Here is a 27,537-nt window from a genome sequence, read left to right on the forward strand (position 1 = left end):
CCCATCAAGCGAGCGAGTCTATGTGACACTTGCGTCCTACTTTGTTGACTTTCTTCACCTGGCACCACTTCTCTCCGTGCGTGGACAGACGTATGCATGAGTAGCCCCTTTTTATAATTTTATAATTCATAGATTCAGTACATAAGTCATCTTTTCAGGATTAATAAATATGAAAATATATGTATTTACATAAAGTAATGTTACGTCACTGTTTGGGACTGGAACCTAAAAAGGGGGTACCTCTCAGTTTAAGTATGTAAGTGCATGAAACCCTGCGTGAGGGGGAAGGGGCGGAGCATGGAGAGGTTAGGAGTCTCACGGTTTTCCGACCGTGTGCACAGGTACTTCTGGATAACTGCTTTGTTTTGGAACGTTCATGCTTATTTATGAAGGAGTTCATTGTTCCATCCTCAGTTTGTAATAAATAAACAGTCTTCAAGTCATAATGCAACTGGAAGCATTTCTTTGGGAACCCAGGAACACGCCATAGACTCCCTTTGTGAACTTGCTTTATTGGAAATTACCCTACGACGCTCTTGCCACCCATTCAAATACTGTTGGCTCGTTTAAGGCTGGGAATAAGAATTCTTGTTCTTATTATATGCACAGTGGAGCTGTTATATAATATAGTTTATTCACTCAGGTGTTCATGTGTGTCATTCACTTCCACCTGAAGTAGTAGCATCAAAGTATAGTGCTGTAAACACAACTGATGACTATTTGATGCTGCACACTGTGTGAGCTCATCATCAACGTGATAGCATATGGAACAAACACAAATGAGTCGGGTCTTCTCTCGGTCAGCAGGAGCCGTCTGACCAGTTGTGAATTCTCCAAGGATGCTCCTCTGGACCCCGAGTGGGGAGTGGTGTGTGCGAGACCACCGAGGTGCACTGTGAGCGATGAGCACAGCTTAGCAATAGTCAGGATTCATCATCCAGGACAGCGCTTGAACAGTGGAGGTGCTGGTCTGCATGTACAGACATGCAAGCCTGTTTATGAGCAACCACCAGCCGCTCTGTCGGCTTCTGTGAGCGACACAGGACCAAATGAATGCAACACTGCATTCTGCTCAGCATCTGTCCCGAGCTGCCTCGTTACTGCTGCAGACAATGAACATCTGCTGCGATCAGCACTTCATCTGGACTGAAAACATTTACTCACCGGCAACTTTACTGGGTTCAACTGCACATTAATGCAAATATGTAATCAGCTAATTCAGCGCATTTATGCAGGCAGACATGGTCACGGTGACCGTGAAGGTCACACTGAGTGTCACAATGTTCAGTGACTCTGAACATGGCGGCTTGTTGGCTCCAGACCGGCTGATCTGAATGTTCCAGAAACTGATGATCTACTGAGATTTTCCCACATACAGAGAGCTAGGAACTAACTCAAACTAAATTATTACTAGTACTACTAATAATAAATACATAAATAGAAATATATGATTGAACGCACTGAGCTAGCCCCAGCCCAAACTGACCCTGAACTTCAAACTGAAGAGTCCAGCTGCAGCCTCGGTTTCTACCTGTTTGTTTTCTGAAGTAGGATCACTGTGGCGATCACAAGTGTCTTTGTGCTGGTTTCATCTTTGCTCCTGTCAGCTGTGAGTTCATACCTGAATACTGAGAGAAAGGTCGCTTGTGTCTTCATTGCGACAGGAACTTGCGTTGGTGTGCGGGACTGTAGCCTCAGCTGTAATTCAGCTGAAGCAGCAAAGTAATGTAATGAAATACTTTCTCCTGGGAGTAATTAAGTAACATACGCTGCTTAGCAATGGGGGTGACTGTCACAGCGAGCCAGTGAGAACCCAACAGACTCAATGACAGAATCAATAAAGGATCGAATCAATAATTGATACCAGTAATAGAATCAGAATCCAACTCCCATTCCAGGTCGGATCACATTTGGTGAAGGAAACATGAAAGTATGGATCCATCCTGCTTGTATCAGCAGTTCAGGTGTAATCCTGTGGATCTGACACTGTGGGCCCCTTAGCACCAACTGAGCATCGTTTAAATGTCACAGCCGAGTATTGTTGCTGACCATGTCCATCATTTTATGAAAACAGTTACCATCTTCAGATGGAGCTCACTGCAGACCTCAGTCCAACAGAGCACCTTTGGCATGTGCAGCTGACACTCTGACTGTAACTGTGTAACGCTGTCATGTATGGACCAAAACCTCTGGGGAACGTTTCCAACACTTCCAGTCTGTGCTGTGACATAAAGAGGGTCCAATACAGTCCCAGCAAAGTGTACCTAAAAATAAGTCCAGTCAGTGTACATCAGAAAAGCATACTAATAAAGATTTTGTTGTTCTTTCATGAAACTGTCTGAAGGTGTTACAAAAGTTATTGAGCAGACACAACAGAAATAAAACCGTAGAGATGAATTCTTTTTGTCCCCAAACAGACTGGAGATGCTTCAGGTCCCACGTGGCCTTTCTAACCTCCACGTTTCTGAGACGAGCTCCCGGGATGCTGACTGTACAACAAGGCACAGTGACGCTGGCGCATCACAGCACTGAAGGCCGAGCGGTCGCACCAGAAGTCACTGAGGAGAAACACGAACGGCACGAATCGCGGATGGCGATGAAACAATCCAGTTCACCCTACATCGTGACATCATCACACTGACACGGTCGCTGAGGTTCATCCAAACAAATGAGTGCTCAGCCTCCGCTCAGCCCTGGAGATGTTCCCAAAGGAAATATGACATCAAACAGTGAAATCCCACACGAGGATTTAATTTAAAAAAATAATTAGCAACTGCCCTCGAAGGAATCACATGATCTCGTCCCAAAATGAAGGCCGAAGCGTAAAAAAACCAAAAAGGTGGATTGAAAGTTGTTTCCAAAGGTGACTGTTCATTTTATTTCTTATAATAAATATAGACTCTTACAGGTCAACAATCACACTGAAGTATTATCATACATACAAGGACGACAATCCTCAGTAAAGATGGGAGCGCACTGATCGGCACTGGCGAAAGCAGCCACTGTTACCTCTTCCACCAATCAGGTGCTGGCGTGCTGCGACTTCAGGACCGGCGTTTGCCTTAGTCCTGAAACGACCATCCCACATGCTTGAAAACCAGATATTCCATAGTGTTGTGCAACAAAGTTAATTTTTGGAAATAAAATCACGGCAGTGGTTTTGTTTTTTTGCAGTAGCACCTCCCACAGCCACTGGGACCAATGGGTCCAACTCTGGGCCCAGTAACTTTATGGTGTGTGTCTCTTTTTGATGGAGAAAGACGGTGGAATAAAGGTATACGGTGACATCACGGTGACAGGATATGAAGGAGTCTGTTTGACGACATAAGTTTTAGTTACACATCTATTGGGCTGATTCCCACATAATTGCTTCCCATATTGATAAAATGGCATCAATTATCTTTTAAAAGCCAACAATGGCAGAGCTGCATCAAACAGAAAAGCTCAGCCTACAGGCTGCAAGAAGGACTTTGGATGAATGTTGTTGGTGGTCTACTGCCCCCAAGTGTGAGCCTGAGGAACGGTCAGGAATAACTGACGGAGCAAAGCCAATAGATGGAGAAGCAGCTCGAGCTTTCAGCAACACTACTCCACAGTGTTTCCGTAGCAAAGGCCGGCCCCCACACGTCCACCTGTGTGTGTCCCATCCTCCCTGACTGTGAGTGTTTAGTGCACATCAAAGAGTCTTAGAGGATCTGCTCCGTGCTCGAGGCGGAGATATCCAATAGTCTCCAGGCAGCGTACGGGTTGAGCTCTTGCTGGTCTCGGCAGAGAGCCCACACGTACATCATCCGGAGGACTTTTTCCTGGAGGAAAAATGACAGATGAGCGCACTTCACTTTAAATTCAAACAAAACAAATAACACTGATGATACATCTGTAAGCGACTGATTGAACCACGACACAAACATCTGTTTTGCTGCTGGCTTGATCGAGGGAGGGGCTCAGCCTGTGCAGATAGCTTCATTTTCAGTTCCAGTCAACATCCAGACGTCGCATTAAAAAGTTTGAAAGACGAAAGACATGGAAACAGAGACGCTGAGTCCAGGAGCCATAAATGGTCGAGTGTGTCATTTAATGCTCAGACATTAGCGCTCAGCTTATAAACTCCAGAGGAACAGTACATCCACCATTTATCTTTTGGCAGAAGCCCTGTATCCTGAGCACTGGGCATCTGCCAGCTGCACGGTCCTCAATGGATACTTTGACCTCGCTTCCAACCACACGCGTCCCCGAGCTGTCCTCGGGGGCTGATTCACAGCCCATAAAGCTTTCTGGGTCTGAATACACAAAGGCCTCGTCCAAACAGCTGAATATGACTCCACCGTCTCGTTGCATTCACTTAATGATCAATTTAAAAGATCTCACACACGTGTGAGTGTGACAACATGCCAGCTAAAGCTCTGCAATAGTTCATGATCAACCAACAACTCTGTGTGTGTGTGTGTGTGTGTGTGTGTGTGTGTGTGTGTGTGTGTGTGTGTGTGTGTGTGTGTGTGTGAGAGACTTACAGGATCTCCTTCCACCACTTCTCCTTTGGTGTTTCGGATCACCATGACTAACTGAGCCTGGAAAGTGATAATCAGCACTGGACCCTGGTCCATCATCTTACCCAAGGCCAGCTGGAGAACAACATGCATGAATATTTACTGACCAGAATTCAAGCAGTTCCCTTCATCAGGTGAAACATTTACAAATATAAAAGTCGAATCAGTGATCAGAGTCGTTACAGCTCCCGTCAGCACACGTATGAACTGCAAACTGATGAAGTGTTGCTATTTTTAAACCTGAGATTGCAAAGAAGAGCCAGTAGTCTGAGTATCAGCCTGCAGAGTCTCGTCTTACGCAACTTACATCAATACTGTCGATGTCCAGAATCTTGGAGTGGAACTGAAGCCCCATGGCCTTGGCTTGCTGGATTGGATGTGCCAGCTGGCTGTATGTCTGCAAACCCAGTGAAGGGAAAATGGAGATCACATAATGACAAAGACACTTCATGAAAAACTGGCCACCTGCAGAGAATCAAGGCACAGCAGAGCCATGGAGCTGTCAGTCTACTTATTTAAACACGCAGAGCCAGTGTGTGCAAACGGACATACCGCTTCATAGCACCAGTCCTTCAGAACCTCCAGCTCCCCTCGAATCATCGCCTGTGTGGAAAAAGGCTTAAAATGGTCGTCTAGACTTGTTTTATGAAGGCAGTGCACAGTCGTACCGAGTATTCTCCTTTTGCAGAGGTACACTTTAAATGACAGTTTATCTGCTGAGATTGGCGTTACCTCCAGTATGTTGGGGATGATGTCTCGCTCACACTGCTTGAGAAAGGAGTCTTTGTCAAAGGACGGGTCCACCTTCAAAATCTCTGTCAGTACTTCAGACATCTCAGTCTTTGAAAACAGTCCACCTTTATGCACACGGACGAGCAGGACAAAGATTTTTAAAAGATTCATCAAGTATATGATAAACAGCGATATAACCTCCAATAATATAAAGACTTTCATCTTTACATAAGTCAATCCTCTTCTGCTTATCCAGAGGCGATCAGATGTCTGAATCACCCCAACCGGGTCCTTTGGATGTGGAGGTAGGGCTGTTTGATACAACGATATATATGAAAATGTCTATCGTTTCATATCGTTTACTTCCTGCTGTCGCAAAATAAACTGTTTACGGCAATATTTTTTCACCGTTTTGATGGTCACTGAAGAATTAGCTTCTTAAAGTTCTCTCTCTTATATTTAATATAACCACACTACGGACGGACAAGCGACTGTTTTTATGCGTTGTCGTTAGCAACAACGACAGTAAAACCACCGCCCGCTTGTTTATTTTCCACATAAACCTTTCACAATAAAGCTGAAGATCCTGTTGAGATTTTTCAAAATAAATTGAATCACGTGAAAGATGCAGAGTGTTTACGGACAAGAAGCTAAAAAGAGCCGTCAGGTGCTAAAAAATAAACCTTAGAACACGCCGTGTAATAAATACTCACAGAGAAAACGGCGCCGTTACAGCTTATGTCTAAAAATGTATCGTTTCACGCATCGGTTAAAACACTCGACTCCAGGCACACGACGCCCAGCTGGAAACACTTCACACAAGTCGAGCTGCCCGAGATTCACAGAATGGACAGAAAATGTAATTTTTTTGTGAAATATATCGTTGTTGGACGATAGATGTCTTATATCGCGATATGAGATTTTGGTCATATCGCACAGCCCTGTGTGGAGGAGCTGTGCTCCTTATGAACGACTCCACTTCCCCCCCGAGGAGTGGGCACGCCACCCTGTCCTGGCTGAGGACCGTGGCCTCAGACTTGGAGGTGTTAAAAAAAATCCCTCGTCTCTATTGGTGGATCAGTACCGCATATGTTACTAAAAACATCTTGACTAGACACAATATCAAGGTCCACGAATACAAATTAAGTCTTTCAAGCATAAAAAGAGATACATGTAACATTTCTGTGTTTCAAAGCACCGACAGTTCCCACAGCTGCTCACCTATGATGTCAGTCATCTTGTCAGTGACGGCACGGGACGCTCTGATAAACGCGTTGTCACTCTCATCATATTTCATCTTCATCTCAAAGAACCCTGTGATTATTAAAAAAATCAGTTTGTCAGAGGTTTCCTACGTAGTTTGGATACAAATGTAATCTGATTTCCAGGCCTGGATAAGTTTAGGAAAGCAGTACAAATATTTGTCTTTCTAACAATGAGTACATTATACAAGCAGCATGTTTGTTTATAGCATTTTGAGTCAAAACATTCACAAATGTGTCAGAAAATGTGGGCGGTGGCGAGCTTCACCTCACAGAAAGCAGGGCAAGAAAAGCGTGAAACCAACCAAAGACTCATCATGCATCACAAACTGGAATGAAAGACTTTCATGGCAGCAGTTTGCCAGCAATGTTATTTTATCAAACACAGAAGTGAGTGATCAGCATTTTTAGTTTAGAAACGCTGATGGGGCCCAAATAGCTGTGAAAAAAACTACATGATTACTTTGTGTAACGTCCCACCTGAAAGGCCATTTTTCACACGTCCAAACATTATTAATCGTTAACAGCGTTTCCATAACTAATGCACATAAAATTAACCGAGTGTAGCTACATCTTCCATCACCCGGCTCTTTCAGAAAATGCTTATTAATAGATGCTAATAAACTGGAGGGTCAGTAACGCCATCGCCGGCCAAACACAAAAGTACGCCAGCTTTATTACTTGGGGTCAACAGTGATGTCATCCCAGCTTTAGGAGATGCAGCAGCAGCAGCATCACATTTAAGACAACAGACATATCATTGGTCCTCTCAGTTAACCAGGTAACGTCTGAGCGACTAAAACAAAGAGTCAGTATGTGTAACATGAGGGGGGGGTTATTCCTTACGGTTAAAGACCACGTTGTTGTCTTTGAAGTCCTTCCACTGCTGGTACCATTTTGAGTCTTTGTGGAGCACCACGCCCATAGCTTCCCTAAAGTGATGATATAAATATATACAGTGATATAAAATGTGATAAATAAGCACTTTACAGCCAGATCAACAGAGCAAATAGAAATGAAACACTTGAAATGACAATGAGGTGGAGGAAATGGCACACAGCTGTTACAGTCCTCCAAACATCAGGCAACAGTTTGTTTGTGTGAAAACTGTCATTTGATGGTGTTGGGCTGACGATACCAAAACCTGCTGAAGAAATAATATTAATGTCAGTTTCTTGGTATCTGATCAGACGTGAGTCCCAGCTCTCGCTGCTTTTAGCTTTGGGTGAGTTTCAATTCTTATATCTTTAGTAATATTGGCCCGATCGATCCAAATATCGATCTGTGAAGCTGAGGGGCATTTCCCCTCTTAGCATCAGGCAAACCGAGGGCCCTCACGTACTCGTTGGCCTCAAAGACCCTGCTTTCGTCCGCTGCCCCCTTGGAGGAGAATTCAGTCCTCTTTCTGAGTCTGGTGGGAGGCCGATAAGGGCCAGTGTGACCCAAGTCACCGATCTCTTTCTTCACACTCTCCATTCCCTAAAAACAGAAAATCTGTCAGTGACACAAATTATTTCTAATAGTTAGTAAATAATGACCTCGTCTTTAATAAAAGCTCTGAGAATAATGGTAACACGTTTATGCGTCATACATGCTGTATAAGAGAAATAAAAGGTGAATCATATTTAACTTGCACTGTGACTGCATACCTGCGATATTGCTTTAAATGCGCCCGTCTTCCCCAGCATCTCTCCACTCTTGGAGACAGTCTCAGCAGATGTCTTTGCTGTTTTGGCAGCTTCTTCCATTCCTTCTTTGATTTTCTTCCCAAATTCTGTCCGGCTGACCTCTTCCAGTCCCTTACAAACATACAGAATCGTACCAGCTTCAGCAGCACGACTACAACAATCAGAGTTTATACGTGTACTTGTCATATTTACCTCTTTGACCGTCTCTGAAATGTTTCCCAACTTCTTCCTGAGAACCTCGGACGTCTTCGCTGTTTCAGACTCTATATTTTTCTGGGAAAAGACAAGAAGAGCATTTCCCAGCGTTTTCAGACCTGCTACTAGTTTAAGTGACAGAAGTTCAGCGTGTGGCCAGATACTTACATATTTCCTCCGAGCTTGCTTCAGTGCCTCTGACTCCTCGAGTTTTTTGGCCTCTTCCCGAAACTTTTTGATGTTTTCTTTCATTTCCTTGTTCTTGTTTAGCTCCTGTTTGAGGTTATCCAAAAACTCTCCCAGGAAACCTCTTCGTCCACCACCCCGCTCTCCTGACAAATACCTTACTTGAAGAAGGGCTGACTGAGGCACCTCGAAGACACACAAAAACCCCACCAGGTTAGGATGCAAATATAGAGTTTGTATTTCTCAAATGTATTTCTTGTGCCAGAGTTCTAAAAATGTAAACCTGACCAACAGTTGATTTTTAGAGAGAAAAGAAATCCCACCATCTATATCTATCTAGATACAGTGTGCTAGACTTGGGCTAAAAGAGGAAAATTACCAAGCATTTGTATTAAAGTTTCAGCAAAGCCTTTCAGAAACTATACAAACGCAGGTTAAACTAAACTACAAGCTGCAGTACGACTTCCCTGAATAAACTGTGACATTTTAGCATTTTAAAGCACCCCAAGTATCTTTCTGTGTTAATACTAATGATTATATATGCCAATATAAACCAACAGTATATAGACTATATGGCAAAGGCAGGCATAATCAGGGTCAAGTAGGACTTCTTATCCAGGTGTTGTTACCTGTGGAGAGTGTGTGAGGAGCCCACGTATCGTGTAGACATTGGGTCTGTTGGAAAGCAGCAGGTAGGAGGAAGGGAAAGCCACCAAACCCCTTCTTACACATATCTGGACAAAGAAACACAAAGTCAGACTTCAGCAGACACTCGAGGCCGAAATAAACTCTTGAACTGAACGTGACGGTAAATCACGAAGCTTTGGTGTTTTTACAGGAAACTTCTTTATCGGAACGCTTCAAGTGAAGCAGCAGCAAACAAGCTAACGATAGAAATAAACAGTTTTCCAGAAACAATGTTTGGAGCTTTTGGACTTTTCACTGATAAATTCCAACATTTTATATGCTCCCAACTCCAAGAGCTCAGACACCGGCTGCTTACCCCTCTATTCAAACGGCTAACTCGGCTAGCTTACAGCACGTTTAGCAGAGGAGTTAAACGAAATTGAGATTTTCGCCGTTTCGGGTAAAATTGGCCGTTGAATAAATGTCGTTTCAGTTCGTTCCCGTATCGTTTTGTGGTGTTTTTACGTGGATATTTCACACACATGGCCCAAACACTCACCTGATAACACCGACATAAGGGGGTCGCCATCTTGAATGTCGTGCTTGTGACCTTCTTCCGGTGGTGACCTTCCTCGTTCACGAGGGGGCTGGACTACAGCTCATTGTAATAGCCAACCAGAGCGCAACAGGACAGTTCCACCGCCCCCAAAGTTTACGAGATCAACTTTGACCTGCAGTCGCTGCTCACCATTTGGCTTATTTAGCTCAAATGTTATGAAACGTACGATCAGTGCAGGAGCACCACAAACAGTGAACGCGTTTCAAATATTGAGGTTTATTTTATCAAAACACCTTACAGAACAAAAGCAATGACAGGAAGCATGATAGGACAAAAATTAAAAGTTGGTCTCTAAAAAAAACTAAACTGAAGGAAAAACAAACACTTTGACTATCGACATGTCACTAAAGCCCATTTCAGACATGCATTTAGTTTTACTTTTGTAACAGCATCTGAACGTGCTGGCTTCGTGTCTGAATAATGACTTCTTAAAACTCAAGAAAGCAATAACAGCACGAGCTAATGTTTGCGTTATGTCTCCTGAGCTCACTGTAGAACCCCGAAGGAGAATAACATGAACATTAACAGCCTCACATCTCAACTTCATTTCTGAGCTGCAGTAAGATCTCTCAGACCGAGTGGTACTCTGACACATGGTGATCAGTCTAATAGTCCTCATAGCTTGATTCAAAGTCAAGCTTACCCATGTCTGAGTGATTTTAACATGTGACACATCCAATGTCTGAAAAGGGCAAAAATAAAGAGTTTCACTGTTACATTTATCTAACATAGTACACTGGGTGAAGGGGCAGTTCAGGAGTACAGAGTGAGATCACGAACTAAAATAAATGTCAGATGCAACACGGACACACAGGTTATGCATTCCTGTCAATCCTAACATCAATTTCTCTTCCATTCAGGCGATAGCCGTTCATGGTCCGGCAGGCGCGCTCGGCAGTTTCGGGATTGTCAAAGCGAACCACACCGCAGCCCTTGGACTTCCCGTTCTCCATCTTAATGTCAGCATACTGGACCATTCCTAAAGGAGGATGAACACAGATGTCCAAAATGACTAAAAATGCTGATTAACAGTGCTGATTTGATTTGATTTGATTTGAGTCTTACCGCATGCGTTGAAGGTATCCTTCAGCATCTTCCAGGTGAAGTCAAAAGGCAGCTGAAAGACAAAAATATCCCCAAATTAATTTAAAGTATAGACATACTTCTCCAGTGAATACGCCAAGCTAAACTGTGGATTAACACTTACATTCCTGACAAAGATCTGACATCCCTTCCTGACATTGCTTCCCCCGGCTCCAGGACCTCCAGCCCCAGCTCCTCCAAAGGAATTGCCGCCAAATCCACGCTCCAAGTCACCAGAACGGTCGAACTGACCACCAACACCTCCAGATCCCATCCGGTCAATTCCAGAGCTCATGCGGTCAAGGCCGCCAGATGGAAAACGGTCAAGTCCTCCGGCAGACCCCATGCGGTCGAAGTTGCTCGCCATTCTGTCAATCCCGGTGTTGCCCATGCGATCCATTCCCATCGGAGAGCCAAAGTCCATGCCTCCGCCACCGCCGCCACCCCCCATGCGGTCCAAGCTAGATGGGCCCAAGCGGTCAAATCCAGATGGGCCGAGGCGATCCATACCTGAACTCATACGATCCAGACCAGGTCCGACCCTGTCCATACTGGGTCCCAGCCGATCCATCCCAGAGCCCATTCGGTCAAACCCGGAACCCATCCTATCTAGATCAGACACGCGGTCCATCCTGTCCATTCCCATCCGATCCATTCCTCCCATGCGGTCCATGTTGGTTCCCATGCGGTCCATTCCAGAGCCCATGCGGTCCATTCCCAGCGAGCTTCCTATAAAAGTGAGCAAACAGAAGAGAGAGAAAAATGCATGAGTGGAAGTAAGCATCAGTGTGGCTTTCAAACAGAATCCTGTAAATACTAACCCATTCCTCTTTCAAAGGAGTCTCCAAAATTATTGCGAGACATTCCCATTTCATTTCGCCCAAATTCCCTGTCAAAAGCACCACCAATCCCACGGTCCATCTCTGACAATGCAAGAGATGAAACCATTAGACATCCAGCAAAACGCGAAACTGTTCCACGCTTGCTCTGGAGTGCTGAGTGGGTTTTCAACACTTGCTTACCGTTCATCCTGCCCATCCCTGAAGAGCCAAAGCGGTCCATGTTCATTCCTCCAAAGTTGTCCATCCCTATAAACAAAGAAGACATTAGCATTAATATTACAGAAGGCACTTTTTTTGGAAAGACCAAATGTAGGTAGACTCAAGTTTTACTACATACCTCCTCCCCCCATCCGGCCTCCCATGTTGGCGAAGCCCATTCCTTCCATACCTACAGGGACAGAGTGACAATGAGCCTCTCATTCCACTGCTGTCTTTTAGTCAGTGGATTAAAAATAAATGTGTTTTAAGAAGCTGCAGTTGGGTACCTCCAGGACCCATGTTGCCCATCCCTGCACCACCACCTCTGTTGAGCTGAGTAGCATCAATAGGTTGGCCCCCAGGTCCCAGTCCCAAACCAATACCACTCAGGCCACCTGGTTCAGAGACAACAGGTTAAGTTTGAAGATTGTGTACACACACAATAATATAGTCAGTAGCATAAATACAGCTGACACTTTCAGGGGAAGCAGTAAACCAATGTCGACCTCCATGAAACAGAAAGATCACATGACCCCAGGGGCTGCTGGGAAACCACAGACATTAAGCATGAGCAGACAGAGGAGATGGGCGACGTCAAGAAGTTTTGGAATATCATTTAAACACAGTTACTGGGTTTCTCTCTCCCCAGTTTAACAAAAACTATGGTAGCATGGATCAAAGTGGTCTTCAATGCAGCAACTCGAGTGAGTGAGACAAAACTCTAAATATTTAATCTAATTTAACAAAATTAATCATAAAAATCGGGACTTTAATCGCCATGAATATTTTAAACTCTCAAAACCTTCTTTTATCCTAGAACAAGGCTCGATGTATACTTACGGGGAAGGGCAGCTGCTCTGTCCGGTGGTCCAAAATCTTTAGGAAGAGATTTCTCATCCTGTAAAAAAGGCAAAGGCATTCTAACCATACTCATCGTCAGGCCATAGAGCTGTAATGTACAGTAAAGGCAACATACCAGTTTGACGTGCATCGTCCTGTTAAACAGGAGCTGTCCATTGAACATTGCTTTGAAATCATTAAGGAAAACATGTGCACACACACACACGTTGAAACCAATAATGAGAGATTCAAAAAGATTCAATGGCTACCATAGAAATGCTGAATTTTTCCAAAGGATACAGACAGCCTGCACTGCTTCGATGGGCATATCAAATGTTACGGTGCCCATGCCTCGACTTTTCCCGTCCTTGTCCTCCAGAATGTCCGCCCTCACCACCATGCCCGCCATGCTGAACACCTCCTTCAGCTTCTTCCAGCCCACTTTGTAGTCAAGCTGTAGGTACAGTTTCAGACAGTTAATTAGACAAGACTAAAGGTAGAATAAATGCAAATTATTAGTTTTGCAGGATTAGTTTGGATTTCTCTCTTTTACATTTCTTGGCCTCTTTAATAAGACACAGTTCCATATATTCAGTATTCGTATACAGACTGAAAAACGGATAAATCAGTAAGGCTTACATTAGCCACAAAGACAGTGCTGCCAATCCTGCCAGCCTGGAGACCATGGATGATCTCATTGGGGATGTTCGGGTTATTCAGGAGGCTCGGAGGAATGTTGACCATGGGACCATTTGGTCCAGGACCCATACGATCCATTCCGCCCATTCCACCCATTCCTCCCATGCCGCCCATTCCCCCCATTCCGCCGTGACCTCCTGGAGGGCCTCCACCTTGGGCCTTGTTGATCTCCCGCTGGCAAATCACACCATCAGGGTCCTTACAAAGAAGCACAAAATAATGAGTCGGCCAAATCCACAAGTACAGCTTTTGTCTGTTCAGTGCGTCGGACAGCTTCCCCCTCTGGGACCTACCTCTTTCACTTTGAGGGGCCGACCATTGAGGTTGTGCTTGTTGACCTTCTCCACTGCTTTCTTCATCAACTCTTCCGTCCTGAACTCAACAACACTGACAAAAACACATTTCCAGTGAGAATTTAAGTGTGTAAAACACTGGTGCATGTCTCACGTGCAGTTTGTACCATTTGCTTTTGACGATAAGTTAAAGTCTACTTACGCACAACCCTTTGTTGATTGAAGTCATTGGAACAGGTCAAATCAAAGGGAAGAGAAAATATTTCAAATTAGTCAAAGTGATTGTAACACTGGACATATTTTGACATGTCAAAATGAACAATCTCATGCAATTAAAAGTTCATCACCATACACAAGCCTACAGCCTTGGTCACATCTGTGCTTCCAAAATAACACTACATTGTTAAGATCTTTTTAAGCCAAGCCAGTAACACAATACAGGCAAATGTATTCAATATAGTTTTCCCCCAGCATCCTAAAGGCAGACAGTGACAGAGGATTCCCAACTACTAAGATATTAGAGTTTTCCAGCAGTTCTATGGAATGAGTTTTATTTATCAACCATCTAGCAGCCTTGCTACGACCTCTTGCAGACTACGACCCATTAGATCATAAGGAGCAAATCCCACAACCACAGGGACATTATCAGCTACTGCAATCCCACAGGATTGGCTACAAAGGAGCTGAAGTCCTGTTATAAGATCATCAACCCTTCGATGGCCTCGAGTCAATGCCACAGACAACTTCAAATGAAACATGCCTCCGGCACGTCACCGTGTCACACACACTCCACCAGGTTTGTATCTGAACAATTCCCAACATAGTAAATAAGGAAACCAAAGCTGACAAACACAGGTTTGTCTAGGCTTATTCGTGTGTTTTATTTGTATGTATTTGCACTTACCCTGGATTTGCCTTCTGCGTCCATTAAGTGTTCCACGTACGTTACCTCACCCACTACAAATCAGATTCCAGAGACGACACACACCAAGGGGAGAGAAGCCGAGAGAACAATGGGGGTTTAGAGCAGAAACAAGTAGGGCGGCCGGTGACAGTGAGCTCAGACAGCCAGTCCTGAGCCTTCCCCCAGCACCTCATTCAGCACAATCTGGTACAGGTCTACAAAAAGCAAGCTTGGACTTTTTCCCCTCTTTCTTTAATTAATTGAGACTTCTTAGCCCGTCCTTGTTAGAATTCTCCCGAAACACCAAACGCAGTAGACTGAGGACAACAACTTTTGGACTGGCCAACAGCCTTTCAAGTTGGATATGATGCCGCAAACACCACCTCTTCTACCTGAAGATAATTGACCAAATAATTTCAAGTTGGCAAAGCCTCCTTAATACTTCAGCCACTTTCCTGTCAAACCTCAGCAAACTTTGTCAACGGTTTTAACCCTCAGTCCATCAGCTGAGCCTAGCTGAGCTAGAAACCTACCCATAATCGTAATGAAGAAAAACTTTTGGATGAGAAGCTTCTCTAACTGCCAACCTGATCATGGACTGGACCTGATCCTGAAATGCACGATCGTAATTTGGATTCAGCGTCGACCACAGCCACGCCTTTGTTCCAGGTCATGTCTGCTCAACAAATGGACATTGATGACCAAACCTCTAGAGACAAGGACGGTGCATAAGAAGCTGCTTCGTTTTGTAGACCTGTACCCCAAATAAATCCGCAGCACAAAGCTGTGCTTGGTACAACATGAAGATCTGCCGAGAAAAACATTTGCTTGTCAAGGTCACACCTAAAAAAGAAAATGCAATTTAACTCCACAGTCAGTTGTCATGAAACAAATACTACTTGGACCTTCTGAAAAAGCATTGTACCCTTCTTAACACATGCTCAAATAGGTGCCAGTTAAATGCATTACTCCATAGCTACACAACATTTTAACACTTTAATTGACTTTTAAATAATCCTTACTCACATCCACATTTACTGCATCAAAAATTAAATATTACATTTCTCCGAAGGTTTGACCACAAGTTAATAAATCTTAAGTGTGTAAGTTTTACTGTTAATTACAAATTTCAACTGAAAGCAACCTTTTCCATGTTTCTGGACCAAAAAAATCACTATACTGTAACAAGGAACTGTATTTTTTAATGCATTTCTTGGGGGAGGAACCACATCATTATCCCATTCATGATCACAAGCCACTGGACGTTCGAGTTAGTGGACTTCCTTTGCACATTTACGACCTCCACTTCACAAAAACTCAAGATTTTAGTAATCTTAATGGAGACTGAAAATTCAAACATCCAGGTTCACCACGCTTGTACACGTCTGCAGCGACTCCTTAGCTGACAGACAGATTAAAAAAAGGGGACCTTGTCCACAACCTTTGTTCCAAGTGACTCCAGCATGGTCTCAGACAACACTGTACAACTCCCCAGAGCTCTTCAAATCTGCAGTGGTCAAACAAAATGACCCTGCATCCTGATTTGATCTTTTATCATGTCAAAAATGTGACACGAGTCAATCCCTAATCCTGATACCTTACCTTTCTCTTTCATCAGATCTTTCAGGGCTTGCCACTTCACATCATATGGGATGTTGCTGACGAAAACGCGGTATCTCTTGTTTGCGTTTCCATAGGGCTCATAGCGACCACCTCCACCTCTCTTCTGAGGCCTTTCCTTCCTGCTGGCATTGGCCTCATTCTTGCCTTTTCCATTCATTTCCCTGCAAAATGTAAAGTTCACAAAACCTTCTAAACATACTTTGAAAAGCTTTTAAAAGACTTGCCAAACTCACATCCATCACATCTCCCATTTTTGCTTCGTTACAATCCATCCATCTTACTTTAAAATGTTTCGTTATATTGTGTTTTTTTTTGTACTTTAATTAGCTATAGTTTATGTATTTATGCCAATTGTTATGTTTGTTGTGTTTAACTTCTTATAACTACTGTAACAAAACATTTTCCAAAATCTGGGGGAACAGAAAGATACCTCATGTCAGTGGTTCCCAGGGTAGGGAGCGCCCCTACCCTGGGGGGGGGTCTGTTATTTATTTATTTATTTATTTGGTAGGTGGTAGTTTATTTTATTGCAGTTTACTTTTTTGTTTACTTTTATTGCAGTTTACTTTTTTTTTTTCCTTGTTTACTTTTTTTTTTTCCTTGTAAAACAAAGGAGGGCCTAGCAAATAAAGTTTGGAAACCACTGCCTCAGGAAAAGTGAATTTCAATGCTAACGCTAACTGCAGACACAGGCATCATTTACACGCAGACACACAATGGTTAACTAGCAGCCTGCTATCTGCAATCCAGCCGCATGGCTAGGCCTCTCCTTCGATAAAGCGGGCCTGTGCTATATTAAACTGCTTTAAGTAATGCCAAAAAGCAGCAACAGCGACCGGACATAAAGTTAAATATGTCCACTTTCTGTTGCAACAAAGCAATAGCTACGTGTACTTTTAATCCTATCATACATCCAGTAATATATAACGCAGGGTTGCATTCGGTAAATAGACGGGCCCCAAATGCAAGCCGCTTAAGCTAGAAAAACACGTACAGAACGTATTTAAAGCACACCGGGGCTGCTAGTCTACCATTAATTGCATTTTTAAAATATATAATTAAAGAGATGCCGCTGTATACAAATTTATCGCTGTGTAAGAAAACAAATTAGGCCAACTAGCTAATAAGCCGCAACAAAGGAACCTCGATGAATGGACTTACCCCTGCTGCGAAGTCGGCTGCTGCGGCGGCGGCGGCGTCGACAGCTGCTGCTGGCCTGCTTGCTCTGTGGTAGTTTCTACCTGCTCGTTAGACATTTTCTTACGCAAATGAGTACTTATAAAAGGAAACTGTACTAGAAAATTTGATATTAGTGATTCTTGCGCTTCTAAAGAGAAACTCAAAAGCACATATACTGAATTCGTACAACACCTCTCACTGATACGCCAACGGAGGAAAATGGCGGAAAGAAGGAGGAAGCATGAGTTTAAACGAGAGGTTCTTCTTCTTCTTTATATTATTTATCGGCGGTTGGCAAACAGCAAAATGGTACATTACCGCCACCATCCGGTGAGGAGTGTGGACCGAAATGTCAAAAAATAAATAAAATCGTCCCAGACAAATTAAAAAAAACAAAATATGGCCTGATAACTTTCACTTATCGAGTTCTTACGAAATAAATCAACCAAGTCCAGTTTCAGTTTCATATCACCAAGCTGTTCGATCAATTGTCTTCATTCAATGAAAGGGTCTGCTTCCGGTATTATCTTTTAAAACTAAGGATATCGCGGCACGTATATTGATTTTCAGAATAATGTGCAAGCGTAAATAAAGTTTGATGAACGGTAAAATAAGTAGCAAAGGTTTATATGTTTTCAAAGAAACGTGACAAACAGGTCCTTCATGTTTGAAGCGTTACTATTTTTATAATGGCATCACAGTTTGCTCTGCAATTATTTTACAAATGTGCCGGGCATGGTTTGAAGAATTTGTATTCTATTGCAATGATTTTATTGGTATTTTTAACCTCTACTGTCGTTTACATTATTTAACAATGTAAACATAATAAAGCTGAATTCAAGTTGTTATGCCCGCCAGACCTCACGGGGGCGATAATTAATAGGCAATCCGTCTAGTCACAACGACGTGAGCGGGGACGGAAGGAGTGGCGGTTTTGTGCTAATTGCTCTCTTTGCTTTAACAGCTATCTCGTGAATGTTCATTATAAATGGCCATGTAATGTTCACATATTGTAGTCAAGTACGCAGTAATATTAGGAATATAAACTCTTACGAACTCTTTATATTGCTGTTTGCGGTTCTGAGACCTAAGCGTTGCTACCGAAATGGTAACATTAGCATTAGCGCTTAGCTAGGAGTGTGTACGACGAGTCTTTCGTTACCACATGCACAGAATGAATGAGGGCGCGTGAATTAATTCGTGTTAGCTTTGATAGATTCTTCAAAACGTTAAATAGCTAAACAGTTAATCTCATACAGCCATGGCTACCGGTGCTGATGTCAGAGATATTCTTGAGTTGACCGGAGGGGATAATGATGGTCCCATCACCAAGAAAGACCTCATCAACTCAGACAAGGTGAGACTGTGTTATTCATGTTTGTCTTATAGTGAGACGGACGTTTGTGTTTTGTGTTGTATACGATAATTCTAACGATGTCTGTCCCTGGATTTAAGTAACACTGGTGTAAATTACGCCTTCAATGAATTTCACTAGCTGTTGGGTTCGTAACATGCAGGTATAATAATGTACTTATGTACTTACAGCTCAAAGCTTTTGCCAGGGAGAGAAACCGAAGAGATGTGTATTACAATTGTTTGAGCACAAATATTTTTGCAGTTGAATAACGAATGTCTGCATCTTCCACCTTAGAAAAAAACCAAGAAAGCAACAGAGACGCTGACCTTCAAGAGACCAGAGGGAATGCACAGAGAGGTCTACGCTCTGCTTTATTCTGATAAGAAGTATGCTTTTCTTTTTCAATATTAGTCAGTTAATCTGAAATGCATAAAGGCCTTTTTAATGTTTCCTGTTTGGGAATTTCAAAATGATTTATTTGCATTTGGAAGGAATCTAAAGTGTTTTGTAAATAACTTTGCATTTCTGTGTTTCTTTATTTTATGATAACAATTATAATATTGACAATAAAGAATTGTTTTTTCTGTTTTTTCCATAGGGATGCACCCCCCCTGCTGCCTAGTGACACCACTCAAGGTTATAGGACAGTCAAAGCCAAGTTAGGCTGTAAAAAGGTTCGTCCCTGGAAGTGGATGCCCTTCACAAATCCAGCACGCAGAGACGGGGCCATATTCCACCACTGGAGACGTGTTGCAGAAGAGGGCAAGGACTACCCTTTTGCTCGCTTTAACAAGGTAGGAAAACCCTCTTCTGCTTATGTAGTACAGGCAAGAAGGACATGTGGTTGCAGCTACCCGTCCTTTCGCATTATTCATCCTTTTTCACTGTTTCTCTGTTTTACCTCTATAGACAGTGCAGGTGCCAGTGTACTCGGAGCAAGAGTACCAAATGCATCTCCACGATGATGGCTGGACTAAAGCAGAGACAGACCACCTGTTTGACCTTTGCAAGCGGTTTGACTTACGCTTCATCGTTGTCCATGACCGATATGATCACCAGCAATACAGAGTAAGTGTTCAGTGCCTCATCTATAGATAATGGATTTGAAAAATACAGTAAGGTGAATTTAAAGCACACATGTTTTAATTTTAAAAACTGTTTTGTTTGTTTTTTGTCAGAAACGCTCTGTGGAGGACCTGAAAGAACGATATTATAGCATTTGTGGTAAGCTGACCAAAGTGCGCGCAGCATCAGGGACAGAACCCAAAATCTACATCTTTGACGCTGGCCATGAAAGGCGCCGCAAAGAGCAACTGGAAAAGCTGTTCAATCGCACACCTGAACAGGTTTGTGATTTTGCATTTTCACCTGTATCTATGTGCAGGTGTATAGACACGTTCTTTTTGTGGGGAAAAAAAAGAAGAAAAAGATTTTTCACAGCCTTTTAAATGTGAAAGACTGCATTTCTCCGTTTTTCCCTGCAGGTGGCAGAAGAGGAGTATCTTGTTCAGGAGCTAAGGAAAATTGAGACTAGGAAGAAAGAGCGTGAGAAGAAAGCCCAGGATCTGCAAAAACTCATTAAGGCAGCTGACACAACGACAGAGTTGAGACGAGCTGAAAAGAGAGTTTCCAAGAAGAAGCTTCCACAAAAAAGAGAAACAGAAAAACCGGTATGATAGGATTTCACTCAAGAAGAGCAAAGTAAAGCACATGATGACTGCTGGTAACAGAGGAAGTCCAAAAAAAAGCAACAATGGGGAGAATTTTAATAATAATAATGGACACGGTGCTGCTGTCCTCATTTTGCACTAAATTAATTGTTACTTGCTTTTGTCTCAGTGGTGTTTTGGTCATTTCTTTATTTTGATGGGGCAAGTGTGTCTCCAATAACCCGAACCGATCTTCTCTCAGTATTCTAAGTAACATTTAAAACCCAGTTTGATCCATAATAATGCCTCTATGGTGACGTTTCAGACGTATCCAAACTTCAAAGCGGAGTCACAGTTTGTGTCTGACATTTATAGTTTTTCTTGTTTAGGCTGTTCCAGAGACGGCAGGCATCAAATTCCCTGACTTCAAATCAGCGGGCGTCACACTGCGCAGTCAGAGGGTGAGTATAGCTCCGTCCTGTTCTCTTACGAAATGACAATATTATTAAATAGTCCTATAAAATTGTAATCACTCTTAGGGAATTGATGTACAAATAAAAAGTAAAAATGTGAAATCCTTTAAAATAGCAAGTTTTTGTTTGTCCAACTCTTAATTTCAAGATTCTGATTTGTGAGAAACTAGAGTTTCTGGCTTTAGTAGCTATTCCTCTTATCACTGTGATAATTAATTCTATTACTGACTAGCTAATATCTGTAAAACCTAGCCTAGCACGGGGACTCTTATTCATCTTCAAGACTGATGAGGAGCTGCCGCTCTCTATGGAAAATACATTTGCACAGCTAAAGGAGTGGAGTGGCCCCACAGCTAATCAGTCAGATAGAGTTCAGTGGATAAAGACATTTTGATCTGGCCCGCTGAAGTGCATTTCATACGAATTAAAAGCCCCGAGGTGGAGCTGTTTATCCTAATGTCCCGGTACCTTAAATCACGCGTGTGTGTGTGTGTGTGTGCGTGCATTTCTCTCTGCGTGTTTGTGTGTTATTAAGATGAAACTGCCAAGCTCCGTAGGCCAGAAGAAGATCAAGGCCATTGAGCAGATCCTGATAGAGCAAGGAGTGGGTGAGGATGACTAAACTTCAGCAATTTGTTAACATTCCCCAGTTTCACAGTCTAAACTCTTCTTTGCAACAGAGTTTAGTTTCAGTACAGACGGAAATAAAAGGATTATGTAACCTTTTAACCATTGCAGGGATGCTACAAATAAGTTAGAGTTTAGTTGAACACACAGGAAGTTTTTCACTTGACTTTATATTTGTTTGCAGCGTCTCAGGCGCTCAGTAATGTAACAACACTTTGTAACATGTAACCACTTTAGCTAAACAGACTTGACTGTCACGACTGTGCATGTGTAGACTGCACACACCATCAACTAAATAAATGCGTTAAAGTGCTTAAATCACACTTTAGTCTTTCCTCTTTGTGCCCTTCTGTAGATCTTAACCCCATGCCCACTGAGGAGATTGTGCAGATGTTCAATGAGCTTCGTAGTGACTTGGTGCTGCTGTATGAATTGAAGCAGGCCCACAGCAACTGTGAATACGAGCAGCAGATGCTGCGTCATCGCTACGAGGCCCTGCTGAAGGCCGGCGGGTGCGTGGGAACTGTAGGAGCCGGTCCAGTCATTGCATCACAGGGTGGGGACATCAACGCCACCAACAGCACTACAGCATCCACCCCAGGGGCTGAATCGCAGTCCTGGCTCAACGCAGATGACATTAAGGTGGAAGCCAAGGAGCAGATCATCGACGTTGTGGGAGCACCGCTTACCCCCAACTCGGTATGTTTGTGAAACTCGGAAACAAACTTTTCCAAACCGTTATCATTGTGTAATAAGTGTGCAATGATTTTTGTTTTATACTATTATTAGTAGTATTAATGGGCGAGAAACCAATGAAGAATCCAGCACTCGTTATTGCAGCAGTCACTCCTCGTGGTTGCTTTTCTGTATCTGTGTTGAAAAGGGTCGAACCTGCTCACAGCCTCATAATAAAGTTCTGCAGCAGTAGAAAAGAACAGTAGAGACTAATGACTGTCTTCACCCTCCTGAGGCAAACAGCAGGTGTTAGCAGGGGTGAGCGCAGCATGAGTGGGTCATACAGAGAAATCATTGGACTTTTCTCCGTTGTAGGCCTTTTGGATTGTTATTCATTAAGTGGCAGTAGGAAACCCCAGCGTGACTGTCGTGTATTTGTACATTGCAGCGCAAGCGGAGAGAATCGGCGTCCAGCTCGTCTTCGGTGAAAAAGGTGAAGAAGCCTTGATGGGAGCGGCAGCTTTTACACGTGGAAGCGAAGCGGCAGTGTTACTCATTCAGATCACAGTGGCGACGGCCACGAGTGAACCAGAGAGACACAGCAGAGCTGGACACCATGTTGTTGTCTATTTACGTACACTCATTGCTCACAACACACACACACCTTTTCACCTACTAACGAGGCCTTTCGAACCCCTCCCATCAGGCCTGCTCAGCATCGCTGTGACAAAGGCAGCGACTGAGTGACATTTCATTCCATTACTGCTCGTCTCCCTGCCTCCACCACTGCTCGGCCTTAGATGAGGCAAGATCAACTGTAAATTGCCCGGCTGAGCTAATCGGGACACGGGGAAGAAGGTGGGAACGACTGCGTAATTGAAATGAATTGGAATGAAAGAACGGGGTCGGGGAATGGGAGGATGGCGAGCCGCAGTGCTCGTTTGACCCGTGTGAGGGTTTTTGTTTCGTGCCGTAGTGTTTACTGGAAACGTGTTTTGTGTTAACCTGTAGCGCCGGCGCCGGCTCGACCTCGCTTCCATCTGCTGCCCAGTTTTTTTCATGTCGGACTAGCGCGACTGATTTGTGTTCTCAGGTGACCTTGGAGATGCTTTAGTCAACGTTTCAATAAATGTCTGTTTCTTTTCTTACCTGGAGGTGTGCGTGTTTATACCTCAGAAGTTTGCCTTTCACATTTCAAAGGGACGTCACTCTTTACAGATTTCAGAGATCTGCACTTGGGGGTAATTAGTGTTGAATACACATTTGTTGGGGAAATCGTAGGGTCACGACATTCTTACCTTACCTGTCATCCAAGTTAAGTGACAACTAATGACTTCATTAATATGATAATTAAGCAGTGATCATTCTCAGGTTGGCATAGCCACTAAAACTTCATTAGGTTTCCTCCTCATAATATTGCTAATTGCATGTCAATTATGTCGTTTAGCCCACTTAGACATTAATTTCTATGCAAATTTTGAATACGTTTGCCAAGAATAGGGGGGGGGGGGGCGCTTTGATATGGGTGTACATGGGTGCACATCACTTTTATAGCCTTTATATTTTTTAAATTGAATCTCTGCAGCCTGCACACAAAACTTGCATGTCAGATGTCTGTCTGCCTTTTGGGTTCCAACCTGCAAAACAAAGCACATCATGCATGCATAGTTTTTGAGTTATTATTAAAGTATTCAAATATGAATTTATCTGCAGGAGAAACTGACCCCAAAGCAAAGAAAGCGTTTGATCTTTTTAAATTCTTGATCTGCTGCAGCTTCCCACAATTTCCCAACAGTCAGATGTGGAAACATTCGATTTCACATGAAATGATCAAAATGCTGCAATTGATCAAATCTTTACTTCCAGCTCTAATTAGCATTGCTACAGTTTCCAGAGTCAAACCATTCACAAACTGCAGCGTTTGATTGAGAGGAAAGAGTGAGAGAAGCCAAGTAAACATGGCTAAAATGGATTCTCTGTGTCTATATTTCATGTTGAAAATTGGCTCATAAATCCAGCGGTTTGATCTATGGAGCCCGTTGTTGCTTGAAAAAACCTCCGTAAATGTGTAATTTCTCCCTTGACAGAACACAGCCGAAAGGCTATCTTTCTTTCGCCTCCTCCTCCCCTCTCTCCCTCTCTCCCCTTCTTCTGTCTTTCATTCTCACCCCCTCTCTCCCAGCCTGCTGTTGGATTAATGCTCTGCTCCCTTCCCTCTCCTTTCATGCTCCTCTGATATCTTCTTTTCATCGCTGCTCTTGCATTTATCAAAACTCGGGCCTCTCGCTACCTCTCGATGTCTGAGGCCACCTTCAGTTATACGGCAGGCATCGTGTAAGACTGGCACGGAGAACGCGAAGGTTATAAATAAATGCTATTCTAAATTGAAAACAGGCGAGCGCTGAGGCGTCGACGACCACGTGTGCGGCCCCCCCATCCAACTCTGACCAGCGTGGACTCCATCCGTGCGACAGTATACGTTCTGCAACGCTGATGTGAAAAGCATGAGGCAGAACCGCGCTGGAGAGCGTCTTATAATGTGGTCGTGATGGCGCTGAGATGGGATCTCTTTATCAAGGCCCGGCTGAGGCTTTAATCACGGCCTAAGAGGTGTGCTGGCTTTTTATCATAATTGAACTGCATCCGGGCTAATCGCCGACATACGTCACTGTCGAAGGGGAGCTCGGCTCCAGCGGCAGGCGAAGGTGGAGGTGATTGAACGCACAGTTAAGAGAGAAGATGTGTACTGAGGGACGTGTGGCAGGAAGAGGCAGGTAATAGCACAAGTGATAGAACGCTGCTCAAATGCATCACGCCTGGAGGTAATCGTTGATGTGACAATGATTAGATTGTGGATGCGTCCTGTCTGTGGCACAGTGCTTTATACCCATCATGTCACATGCAATCACTGATTACTACATGTGCGCATCAGTAGTGTGAGGACAAGCTCTGAATTATTCCCTAAACTCTGGGTTTTGGCTCATCTACATCATTAACACACGTCCACAGCAGACTTTCACCTCCGTGCCCCTCACTCATGTTTCTCACTTTCACCTTCTCCACTATTTAGGTCACCTTGAGGGAGAAAACTTTTAATCATTGTTCCACATCAAATTCACCTGTGCCCTCTGGGACACTGAGCCGCAACAGAGGGGGGACGTTGAAACTGCTAGTTGGGAAATAAAGTGCCCACAGGGCTGGACAGTAGAAGTCATTTCCACTGGATTTTTTTGCTAGTGGGGGGAAGGCCCGCTGCAACACAAACCCAATCACTTGTGCTAAGCAGTGCTTACAGCTAGGCATTAACCCCACTGTCCACTCTCCACATTAAAGCCCCGGGGAGGCAGAATAAAGAAGAGTGGAGTGGAGCAGAGCAGGGAGTGGGACTGCTCCCCGGCACCGTGATCCTTTTGGGAACATCTCGAGTCAGGTGGTGCAGTCTGTCAAGGTGTCCTACCTTGAAATAAAAGAACGGGGCTGTGTATTGATGGGCTTGGAAATGTCATTTCTTGTCATGATATAAAGACAAATGTGAAAGAGGTTGTGCTTCAGCAGTAAAATCAGAAGTTGTGCTGGTCCCCAAATCCCAAATGTGAGAAACGTAACATCACAAACTTCAATCTGCAAAGACAAAGTACTCGATTCAATTCAGTCATAGGTTGGTACAGAGCTGAGGCTGGAACCCAGTTTTCTTCTCCCTGAAGCTTTGTCACAGGGACTAATCACAAAAGTTTGATCCTTTTTGTTCAAATGAACAATGAACAGCAAAGCTAGAAAGGCCCCGTAAGGAATATCACCTCTGTGTGTGTAGTGATAGCAACCATGTGGGCCACGTTAGAAATGTCACTAAAGCTCTGACTCCTTTTCTTTGTAGTTGTCACGTGACCTCAAATATTAAGTGAAATGTTTCCAATTTACCTTTTCAACACTTGAAAAGATGGAGGAGGGGGATATGGAGGGGGGACGGGTGCATAATTGCACAACACTGTTTATAAAACACAAAGATGTCTGTGGTGTGGAAATAACTTTGGGCTGCAGCTTCCATGTGGTTGCTTTGCTGTTTGTTATACTCTATCATGGCGCACATAATAAAGAGAGGGACACGTGGCAGGCTGGGAGAGGCTCGTTCAGCACAGTGTGCCGTGATTGCATGCTGACTATAAACAAGGCCCGGCCGGACAGATCAGCTCCACTCTGTTCTTCCATCAGCCTCCAGAAACAAATCGGTTTGATTTGATTTGTCAGCGAGAGATCGAGAAGACTCTGAACAACATGTGACAGAGTTACCTTGACAAAGCAGCGCAGCGAATGCCTTTCTCCCTCTCTTTACCTGCACAAGCGCAGCTCTAACAAAGAAGGAAAAAATCCAATTTGCCATGCGGATCCACAGCTGTCACGGTGGGGGAATTAAACATTACCCATAACTCACTGGGGTGCTGAGCAGGTCAGCGGATGGCGGGGATTGTAACATCACTCTGGGGTGCAATAACAAAGGATTTTAACCTCTGACTCCTTTGCTATGGCTGCTAGTAGAACATCCTCATGAACAACAAGAGCTTTTGCTTTGCTGGTTAATCTCTGGTGGGATAGACTCAGCACACACCTTGGCGCTGGCTGCACAAAATTCTCTGCAACACAAACAGGAAGACGTGCGCAAATGTCGGCATAAACACAACCATTTTTTTCACCGTGCTGGCTCCTGGAGCCGTTCCTGTGATGCTCCAGGGGGGGTTGCAGGGATACTGTAGGTGCTAATGTCCCAGTGTCATCACCCACGCAGGATTCCTAGCCTCCTTGCCTGGCTGGCCCGCCACCACCAGCGCCTCAATTACCTGACTGACGTTTCATTAGCGCCTGCAGCTGATCCCGTGGCTGAGAGGCAGTGGGGCGCAGAGGAGCACGGAGCCAGTGAGAGAGGCGGAGGGGAAAAGGAGGCTTCAATGCGTTATATTCTCATGCGCTGTCAGTGTCACAGCTTTGAGTACAGCCACACAGCCACTCATTACATTGCAGTCATTTAGTACATGCTCTTATTGAGATGGACCGTGTATACTGAAATAGAGCTGGCGGGTGACACCAGCTCTGAGCTGACATCCGTAAACCTGCCGTGGATTGTTGGAGCAACCGAGAAGCGTGCGAGCCTGCAGGTGTGTGTGCGCGCGCATGTGATACAGGGTATCAGCAGCAGCTCAATGTGTCTATGAGACAAATCAATCCGGTGCAGTGTACTGATCAGAAG

General features: G+C 43.9%; 3 protein-coding genes across 4 annotated transcripts; 1 reads left to right on the forward strand and 2 right to left on the reverse strand.

Annotated features, from left to right (window-relative positions):
• Window positions 1–492: 492 nt before the first annotated feature.
• Window positions 493–9,902, reverse strand: timm44 (translocase of inner mitochondrial membrane 44 homolog (yeast)). Of its 2 annotated transcripts, XM_084921353.1 has the most exons (13): window positions 9,797–9,902; window positions 9,240–9,344; window positions 8,593–8,796; window positions 8,422–8,502; window positions 8,191–8,340; window positions 7,884–8,020; window positions 7,388–7,473; window positions 6,501–6,593; window positions 5,280–5,404; window positions 5,100–5,150; window positions 4,855–4,944; window positions 4,512–4,622; window positions 493–3,806 (listed from the first exon to the last, which is right to left on the reverse strand). In XM_084921353.1, the coding sequence occupies exons 1-13, from the start codon at window positions 9,824–9,826 to the stop codon at window positions 3,687–3,689; spliced, it is 1,383 nt and encodes a 460-aa protein (XP_084777479.1). In that variant the 5' UTR covers window positions 9,827–9,902; the 3' UTR covers window positions 493–3,686. The 2 variants fall into 2 exon arrangements, with proteins under 2 accessions (XP_084777479.1, XP_084777478.1); XM_084921352.1 differs by having other exon boundaries at window positions 5,100–5,404.
• Window positions 9,903–10,052: 150 nt separating this feature from the next.
• On the reverse strand, window positions 10,053–17,760 carry hnrnpm (heterogeneous nuclear ribonucleoprotein M). The gene is made up of 16 exons (XM_084921355.1): window positions 17,500–17,760; window positions 16,318–16,499; window positions 14,716–14,768; window positions 14,014–14,021; window positions 13,812–13,905; window positions 13,459–13,716; window positions 13,120–13,273; window positions 12,956–13,005; window positions 12,820–12,877; window positions 12,267–12,374; window positions 12,119–12,169; window positions 11,962–12,027; window positions 11,761–11,862; window positions 11,064–11,668; window positions 10,922–10,973; window positions 10,053–10,835 (listed from the first exon to the last, which is right to left on the reverse strand). The coding sequence occupies exons 1-16, from the start codon at window positions 17,592–17,594 to the stop codon at window positions 10,672–10,674; spliced, it is 2,100 nt and encodes a 699-aa protein (XP_084777481.1). The 5' UTR covers window positions 17,595–17,760; the 3' UTR covers window positions 10,053–10,671.
• Window positions 17,761–18,409: 649 nt separating this feature from the next.
• Window positions 18,410–23,446, forward strand: dmap1 (DNA methyltransferase 1 associated protein 1). Its single transcript, XM_084922277.1, has 10 exons — window positions 18,410–18,874; window positions 19,169–19,260; window positions 19,473–19,668; window positions 19,784–19,942; window positions 20,053–20,220; window positions 20,359–20,544; window positions 20,913–20,984; window positions 21,532–21,604; window positions 21,979–22,322; window positions 22,747–23,446. Exons 1-10 carry the CDS (start codon window positions 18,779–18,781, stop codon window positions 22,804–22,806), a joined length of 1,446 nt encoding a protein of 481 aa, XP_084778403.1. The 5' UTR covers window positions 18,410–18,778; the 3' UTR covers window positions 22,807–23,446.
• Window positions 23,447–27,537: the final 4,091 nt, after the last annotated feature.

The sequence above is a fragment of the Perissodus microlepis genome, chromosome 23 (genome assembly GCF_051167445.1).
Source record: "Perissodus microlepis isolate ML-2025 ecotype Zambia chromosome 23, ASM5116744v1, whole genome shotgun sequence".
Taxonomy (NCBI): domain Eukaryota; kingdom Metazoa; phylum Chordata; class Actinopteri; order Cichliformes; family Cichlidae; genus Perissodus; species Perissodus microlepis.

Excerpts from the sequence above, each read along its gene's own strand:
- timm44 (XM_084921352.1), bottom strand. The coding sequence starts at position 9,826 with ATGGCGACCCCCTTATGTCGGTGTTATCAG. Across the intron at positions 8,797-9,239 it reads TCCTCACACACTCTCCACAG|GTGCCTCAGTCAGCCCTTCT; the intron begins GTAACAACACCT and ends TGTGTCTTCGAG. Across the intron at positions 4,623-4,854 it reads TGGACATCGACAGTATTGAT|CTGGCCTTGGGTAAGATGAT; the intron begins GTAAGTTGCGTA and ends GTTGTTCTCCAG.
- hnrnpm (XM_084921355.1), bottom strand. The coding sequence starts at position 17,594 with ATGTCTAACGAGCAGGTAGAAACTACCACAGAGCAAGCAGGCCAGCAG. Across the intron at positions 11,863-11,961 it reads AGGGATGGGCAGGATGAACG|AGATGGACCGTGGGATTGGT; the intron begins GTAAGCAAGTGT and ends TTGCATTGTCAG. Across the intron at positions 10,836-10,921 it reads GGATACCTTCAACGCATGCG|GAATGGTCCAGTATGCTGAC; the intron begins GTAAGACTCAAA and ends ATCCTCCTTTAG.
- dmap1 (XM_084922277.1), top strand. The coding sequence starts at position 18,779 with ATGGCTACCGGTGCTGATGTCAGAGATATTCTTGAGTTGACCGGAGGG. Across the intron at positions 19,669-19,783 it reads CTTTTGCTCGCTTTAACAAG|ACAGTGCAGGTGCCAGTGTA; the intron begins GTAGGAAAACCC and ends TTACCTCTATAG. Across the intron at positions 20,221-20,358 it reads TCAATCGCACACCTGAACAG|GTGGCAGAAGAGGAGTATCT; the intron begins GTTTGTGATTTT and ends TTTTCCCTGCAG.